This window comes from Nematolebias whitei, chromosome 16 (genome assembly GCF_014905685.2).
Source record: "Nematolebias whitei isolate Nwh7 chromosome 16, NemWhi1, whole genome shotgun sequence".
Taxonomy (NCBI): Eukaryota; Metazoa; Chordata; class Actinopteri; order Cyprinodontiformes; family Rivulidae; genus Nematolebias; species Nematolebias whitei.
Genome location: NC_056513.1, coordinates 2,611 through 11,370, shown reverse-complemented (window position 1 = coordinate 11,370; position 8,760 = coordinate 2,611). Strand labels below are relative to the sequence as shown.

Below are 8,760 nucleotides of genomic sequence, written 5' to 3'. Positions count from 1 at the left end.
CGTGGTCCTGGTGCTCCAACTAAAACTAAGTGGTGCTGGTGCTCCAAGAAAAAAAAAAATCCCACTAAAACGTTAATAACTTTGGCTAGGAAGGTGCTACGCGGATTCCGAGCACAGATCCCGACTCGGCTCGCTCTCGCGCCCCAGAAAAGTGCCGAGCTGCGGGCCGTAGCTGCTTTTTTGACCGTTTTACGGACCTTCAATGTTTGACGTTTCTCAGAGTTGAGAAACGTCAAACTCAGCTCAAACCTTCTCTCTGAGAAACGTCAAACACTCAAACGTTAATAACTTTGGCTAGGAAGGTGCTACGCGGATTCCGAGCACAGATCCCGACTCGGCGCGCTCCAGAGAGCCGGAAAAGTGCCGAAGCGTGGCCGACGGTGTGAATTTGCTATTTTTAAACATGAAAAAACTCCCTCCCGGCTTGTGGCAAGTGCGGACGGACGCACAACCGGCAAATCCTGATCCGTCGTGTCGAGACCTTTCCGACGGTGTCTGGCTCGTCTTCCTAGCCCCTTCCTAGGCAAAGTTATTAGACGATACAAAAGCGTTTGCTCCTACCGTAAAGTTTGGCCAACAAGCCACTTCAAATTTGACATTTTCAAAACGCTATATCTCCCTTGCTGATGGAGCGAGCTGCTTCAAGCTCGCAGGGAACAGTCGGCACGTCGACCCCGCCCCGTGCGCACGGCTTCGGGGCCGTACCTTCACCCCACCACCCCTCCACAACCAGGCGGCGCCGTACCCAGCCTGGGAGCTCCTGCCCTGGGTACAGATGCCTCTGGGACCCCCGGGGAACCTGGAGGAACCGTACCCAGCCTGGGAGCTCCTTGTCCTGGGTACAGATCATGCAGCAGCCCCGGGGAACTTGGAGGAACCGTACCCAGCCTGGGAGCTCCTTTCCTGGGTACACATTCCTCCAACACCCCCTGGGGAGCCTGGAGGAACCGTACCCAGCCTGGGAGCTCCTGTCCTGTCAGCGGGTGGGATTAGCATGTTGAAATAAACAGTCAAGAAAAATTAGCACACTGACAAACCTTAAATAAAACCTTTAAGCACATGTGAGGCCTAATCAGGAAGCACATGCAAGGCCTTGTCCTTATCAGGCAATACCCCACACATTTTGCCCCAAACCTGCCGTTTGCACAGCGCTGAAGTAGAATTTGTGAGACAAGGACCCAACATTCCCTCACCCTACCAATATGCTAATTTTTTTGAGAAGGACCTGTATATATCTGTATTTTTTTTGTTTTCTGGTGGCAGCAGCAATGCAGAAACATTCAACTCCACCAAAACACGACCTGAGCTTTATTAAATAAAACTAAAACAGTTGCCATCACCTGTATTTTTTTACCCTTGTAAAAATACCCTTTAAAAATATTAAAAAATGTGAGGAACAACCCGATTACGTTGTCATTTTTGCAATGTAAATAGTGAAGTTTGGTTCACATGATGAACCTATATATTGTCTATTGTATATTACACATTGTCTTTTTCCAAATGAGTGTATTTTGCTTCTTTTTGATTATTCATAAGTATCTTTTTTTCTGTTTAATTACAACATGCAACTCGATGCCTCCAATTTCCTCCTGTGGTTAATAAAGTGTCTATAAATGACCTCATCATAAATGACCCAGATTGGTAAATTAAATAAATAAATAAATAAAATATTTTGGAAATGTCTTCTTCACACTGTTATGGTAAATGTATAAGAGTTGAAAGAAACACCATTGTGACACTGCATTAGCGATAACAATGTGAACGTCTTAAAAGCTCCTATAATATGTCCAGTTAAATTTGATCCAGTTAAATTTGATCCAGTTAACAACAAAAAAGGTTGAATCATGTCATCTGGACTTCGTTTTTTTGTTAAAAAGAAACGTTTCGCCCCTCATCCAAGAGGCTTCGTCAGTCAATACAATGCATTGTGCAATATTTGCTGTGAAAATGGACAAGGTGGTACTAAAAAAAAAAAAAAACATTTTCCCAAGGGTGGGATTTACATTTTCATCACATGTGCTGATTCTCTGACTGAGGATCTACTGGCAGCTATTTGGACTGTGGACTCAATCCCATCTTGCCATATGTTGTTTGAAAGCTTGTAACCTGTACTTTCTGATAAACCGAGTCTGGTCTTGCTAACGTTCACAAGTGACTCACTTGGAGTGAGACATTACATTTGTGCATTTTGAAGAAAATATGTCCACTGCATAACGGTCCTTAGATTTACATGCACATTTACTGTGCCAGACCCACTCACGAATGTCACACAAACTTATGACTGTCATCACTGCGTAGGTGGGATTCTGCCCATCGCAAACTCGACACCAAACTTGCAGGAAACAAGCAGATTTTGTTTCCCAAATTAGCTGTAGAAGTGTGAAATTAGCGCCTAAAATTGACCTTTTAATCACCGAATAGAATAGAACAGAACAGAATAGAATAGAATAGAAACAGCCTTTATTGTCCCATGGATGGGGAATTCAAGAGTAACAGCAGCAACAGATAAAAAGATAAAAACATGTCACACAAAAGTTCCTAAATGTTAAAAACAATGTATGAAGAAACAAGTTAAACAATATAATAACAATAACACTTTATTTATAAAGCCCTTTATAACAACCACAGCTGCCACAAAGTGCTGTACACATAAAATCAAGAACATTTAAACACAAAAAAACAGTTGTTAAAACATTAAGATCCATAAAAAATAATAAAAACTGTACAGAGCAGAATTCAGTGTGTGCTAAAAGCCAGGGAGTAAAAATGTGTTTTTAAAAGAGTTTTAAAACTGGACAGTGAAGGGGCTCGTCTGATGGGAAGAGGGAGATCGCTCCACAGTCTTGGAGCAGCAACAGAAAAAGCTCTGTCCCCTCTGAGCCTCCGCTTAGATCTCGGCACCTCCAGGAGCAGCCGATTAGCTGACCTGAGGCACCGAGCAGGAGAGTATGGGTGAAGCAGCTCAGAGAGGTAGGATGGAGCAAGACCATTTAAACTTTTAAAAACAAATAAAATAATCTTAAAATGAACTCTAAAATGAACGGGCAGCCAGTGGAGTGAAGCCAGAGTGGGGGTGATGTGCTCCCTTTTTTGAACTCCAGTTAGAAGCCGAGCAGCAGCGTTCTGGACCAACAGGAGGCGTCTGAGGGAGGACTGGCTGACTCCAAGGTAAAGAGCGTTACAGTAATCCAGCCGAGAGGTGACGAAGGCATGGATTACCGTTTCCAGCTGTTGTTTTGTAAGGATGCCCTCAGCAAGTTCTACGCATGCTTTGAAAACACGAACAAACCACCCAGCACCAGACTCACCTCACCACCGGATGAAGAGCTTTTCAGCGTGACAGCAGAAGTAAGGAGTACTTTCAGGAGGATTAACACTCACAAAGCAACTGACCCAGACAACACCCACAGGAAAGTGTTGAAAGAATGTGCCAATCAGCTCTGCGAGGTGCTGGTAGACATCTTTAATACCTCACTCACCCTGGCAACAGTTCCCACCTGCCAGAAGACTGCCACCATCATCCCAGTCCCAAAGAGCTCTACAGTGACTGGTCTGAATGACTATCGGCCAGTGGCCCTCACCTCGACGGTCGCTAAATGCTTCGAAAAACTGGTCATGACCCACATCAAAACAACCATCAACATCAATGAGGACCCTCATCAGTACGCATACCGCGAGAACTGATCAACAGAGGATGCCATCTCCTCTGTGGTCCACACTGCACTCAACCACCTGGAGCAGAAATACTTGTATGTCTGTATGCTCTTTGTGGACTTCACATCCGCCTTCAACACCATGATTCCTCAAACACTGATGGACAAACTAATCACATTAGGACTAAGCCCCTCCATTTGCAACTGAGTACTAGAATTCTTAAACAGACCTCAGTCAGTGAGGATCCACAACTTCTCCTCCTCCACGATAACCCTCAGCAGTGGCTCTAATCAGGGATGTATGCTGAGCCCTCTCATGTTTACTCTGTTCACGTATGATTGTGCGCCTATCCACCCAGGCTGTCATATTGTAAAGTTTGCAGATGATACAGCGGTGGTGGGATGCATCACAAACAATGATGAGTCCAGCTACAGGCAGGAGGTGGAACACCTGGAGAGCTGGTGCAAAGAGAATAACGTTCACATCAATGTGAAGAAGTGAAAGGAGATGGTTGTGGACTTCAGAAGGAACAAAAACACCTACACCCCCCCGAACATAAGAGGATCTGCGGTGGAAGTGGTCTACAGCTACAAGCACTTGGGTGTGCACCTGAACAACAACCTAAACTGGGGCAACACCACCACCAGCCTGATCAAGAAAGCTCATCAAAGACTCTACTTCCTCAGACGGCTGAGATGAGCTGGTCTGGAAGCTCAGTCCTCACCTCCTTCTACAGGTGTGCAGTGGAGAGCATCCTGTGCTCCAGCATCAACGTGTGGCACGGAGGCTGCACAGCTGCAGAAAGAAAAGCTTTGCAGAGAGTGGTGAAGGCTGCACAGAAGATGTTGGAGTCAGTCTCCCCACCATCACAGACATCTACACCTCCAGATGCAGGAAGAGGGCCACCTGCATCATGAAGGACCACACTCATCCAGCACACACACTTTTTGCCCCACTCCCCTCAGGAAGGAGGTTGAGGAGCATTAAGTGTAGAACCACTAGACTGAGGAACAGCTTCTACCCTGAGGTTGTTAGACTCATGAATCTCTAACCAGAAGAATCACTGTGAAAAATCACATCATGTTGCTGCTGATCTGTTTCATGTTGCTGCTGATCTGTTTCATGTTGTTGCTGATCTGTTTCATGTTGCTGCTGATCTGTTTCATGTTGCTGCTGATCAGATTCATGTTGCTGTGTTTATGCGTACTCATCTGCTCACACAGACTCATGTTTGTGCTGCTGTTCGATGTAATATTTTTATGCTATTAGTGCTTAGTGTATATTTAGTTGGTGTTTTTCTTGGTTCATATCTTAGATGTTATCATTGTTTTTCTTTTACATTTTATTGTTGGATGTAACTGGGACTCTTTGTACATAATTTCATTCCACCATATGCACCACATGGAGTGCGAATGACAAATGAAGAACCTTGAATCCTTGAAATTACCCTGTCCCAGAGTGATGGGTGCATCAGGGCAAGAAGAGGGGCAGATGAAGAGATGCACCCATCATACCTAGTGCCTAGTCATCAATGCAAGATCTTGGTGAAAAATTAATGCAACACTGGATGGAAATTGATCTTGTGGCATTGCAGAAGCTTACTGAAACAATGCCACAGTGAATGCATGCCGTAATTAAAGCTAAAGGCGGTCCAACGAAATACTAGTGTGTGACTTTTTTTGGTGGCTACTTTTTTTGACCAGGCAGTGTATTATCTTCAGTAATATTACTATTAAACATATATGATAATCCCTAATAAATATGTGTTAATATTTAGGCAGAAAAAGCAACGACTGCATTTTTGCTTTAAATAATTCCACAAAGAATACATGTGCTACAATGTTCAGTTTTGGTTTTAACAGAGTGAAACAGTGAAATTGTGGTATTTGTTTCCCAAAGTTATATGTCAGAATCTCACAGCGGCCCATGCCTAGACTTTTAACCGGAACTCGTAGGTCTGAACATATTACTCCAGTTCTGTCCTCCCTTCACTGGCTCCCTGTTCGTACGAGGATAGTCTTTAAAATTCGTCTGTTGACCTTCAAATGCTTAAATGGCCTCGCACCCCTTTACCTCTCTGAGCTTCTGGAACCTTACGTTCCCTCTCGGGCCCTGAGATCATCCGATCAGCTGCTTTTGGCTGTTCCAAAAACAAAACTGAAGCTCAGAGGAGATAGTGCTTTTTCAGTCATGGGCCCCAAACTCTGGAACAACCTGCCCCCCAACGTCAGGCAGGCCACCTCCCTTCCTCACTTCAAATCTCTGCTTAAAACACATCTGTTCTTGCAGACATTTCATACAGTGTAAATTGATCCAGTGTTTTTTAATCTGTGACCCTATGTTTTAAATGCTTTTTATTAATTCTTCAGTTATCATTAGTAACCCTATCATTAGTGTATTGTATATATATATATTTTTTTTTCCTCTCTCTTTAATTTACTCATTGATTGTTGTTGTTGTTAAGCACTTTGATAACAGGTTCTGTTTTAAATGTGCTCTATAAATAAAGTTGACTTGACTAGACCACACACAATACATTTGATGATTTCTTGAAAACAAGGTTTGATTTTAGTTTGTGTTTTGTTATTATAAATTCAAAAACTGAGTGTCTTGTACTCCAACTTCTGAAAAAAAGCTTCTGTTAAAAAAAACTGCTCACTTTTAGCACTTTCTATATACAATATGAAAAATGAAGAATATCATTTTGTCTAACCTTTGACATTTGTAGGTTTAAAAAATTAAAATGTCAAACTTTATCATAAAATGTGAATGCAGTAGCTTTAGTTTATAAACTCCATGTGACGTCACTCAGTGGGTAGAAGAAGAAGCTGTGTCCGACTGGTGAGCAGCCGGGCCAGAGGACTGCTGAGTGGAGTTGGGGCCTAAGACTCCAGGGTTACCGCCAAGGTTCATGGGAGCAGGGCGGGGGTTGAGGCGAGGAGGCATTGGATTAGATGGACGAATGAGAGGCGGGGGCTGCTGCAGGGTGGGACGGGGCTGCAGGAAGCGGGCCTGTTGTTGAAGAGGTGGTGGCTGACGATGGAGCGAGGGCGTGGCTGGCAGAGAGGGTCTCAGGAGGGGAGGGGGCTGGTGGAGGGAGGAGGAGTTGGACGTCACAGGAACATGAGCTGAAGAAGAAGAGGCAGCGGGAGATGCACCCGAGGAGGTAACCTGACCCTGTGGAAAGAAGGCAGGGACAGAGTTACTCAAACAAATGATCCACAATGTGGAGCTCATTTCTGGAAGGAAAAACCAATCCTAAAAAATAAAGACGTGGAAACTGACCCGCAGGCCGGTGAAGCATGAAGGTCAGACCTGTTTAAATAAAGGTTGAATTAATTCAACTAACATGCTCAGGAGGCCACAGTTATGTAGTGAACTTAACCTGATGTCAAAACTAAGCCTAAGGTCAAAACCCTTGACCTTAAGAACCTTGTGGGACAGAAACTGTCATTTCATTGATTTGAATCCAGAAATACAGGTTCACCCATCCTGAGGCTTTCCTTCTTGAAAATCAAGTGAAAGAACACTCTCTTTTTATTATCATTACTATTTTACAAATGTTGATAATCAAAGTGTCTTAGTTCAAACCATTTTAGATGTTGCAGTGAACTAATCAATTTTATTAACTGTGAAACAGTGTAATGATTTTTTAATGCTTATGCAGAGTTAGAATTCATGTTAAGGTCTGTTACAGATTTTTATGCATTTTCTGATTTCTGTCTTTGAATGAGCAAGTGTGCGTTTCCAAGGTCAGGAGTCGAAGCAGACATGTGTTGGAACAACTGTCTTGTTTACATCCTCTCAGACGTCAACGGAGGAGTTGGCACCTGTTTCTAAAACTCGCCAAAACAAAACTCTCTCTGTCTCTGAGAACAGTTTAATCTGTTCCATAACAATTCTTGCTGTTTTCTGACTTCTAGTAACCTCTTACATCACAAAACACACCCCTGTCTGGTTGATATGGACCAATCAGGGACGCCCAAATGAACCGGGAATAGAGCTCTTTAAAATGCCGGTACTTCCTAGTTCTCTCGGAGTCTGAGCAGTTCGGCGGCGCGGAGAAGTTCTGAGATGTTCGCAGTTCTGTGAAGTCGTTTGGGAGAACAGAAGTCCAGCCATGATAAGGCTCTTAGGAGTTTGGATTATAACATCTTCCTCCTCTGAGTGGAACTTCTGAAGGACTCCACTCATGTGGAGTCCACCCGGTGAGGTGAACTGTTGTTGACGAAGCCCCGTCACCACTTCGGCCGAGTCACAGCCATCCTATGGAGACGCTGGACAGGTAGCGTAACTGGACTTCGTTTCTTCTGAGTCATCTTCAGAGAGGTAATGAGTCAAGTCTCCTACTTAGCGTACCGAGGAAAAGCTGGGTCGGATGGAGGGTGTCGTCCTGTCAACACTTTTCACTCATACACACCACATTCTCCCTCATCCATACTTTACTCCCTTTAAACTTCATTTCCATCTTTAAATTCTTCTCTCAAGTAGAAATCCTTCCAGATAATTTAGAAATGTCTGTGTAAAGTGCTCATCCACCGCCGTGTGGATAATTGATCATAATTGTACAGTTTTCATTGATGTCTGCTGTTCTGCTGAAGAGTGGAAACAATCGCCATATTGTTCTCACTTCCTGTAAAATTAATTATCTTGTCACTACATGTATTCTACCAAATTAATATAAACAGTGTGCTGTAAAACGCTTTATTCTGTTTATACAATATTGGTGGCCCGTCCGTACGTTAGTACCATATATTGGTGGCCCGTGACGTGTTCATAAATGGACTGTGTATTCGTGTAAAGATTGATTTTACGTGTTGGCATGAAGAAAAATAACAGTTTGTCAGCTGTGCTGGAACGCAGCTGAAGCTGCGCCGCTTGGAGCTTGACTCTGCATGTGTACGCTGGCAATGTTATGGAGCTGAAATTGTGAGTCATATGTCTTTTTAAAGCTGAAATTGTACGCCTGTTATGTGTAACTAAAGCTGGGTTTGTGTGGAAACGCTTTATTCTGTTTAAAGACGGTCCAGACGCGGTTCTGGTTCCGGCTCGGTTCTGAGAAAGATCGAACGAGTTGTTTAAATAGCTAGAAAGACGTTTTTGAGA

The 8,760-nt window shown here is 43.6% G+C and overlaps 1 protein-coding gene across 1 annotated transcript; it reads right to left on the bottom strand.

Annotated features, from left to right (window-relative positions):
• Positions 1-6,110: 6,110 nt before the first annotated feature.
• LOC119422637 (REST corepressor 3) lies at positions 6,111-6,831 on the bottom strand (the record flags this gene model as incomplete). The annotated part of the gene is given in 1 exon segment (XM_037690022.1): positions 6,111-6,831. A coding segment is annotated over 1 exon segment (369 nt), but the record flags the coding sequence as incomplete, so codon positions are not given.
• Between the last annotated feature and the right edge of the window lie 1,929 nt (positions 6,832-8,760).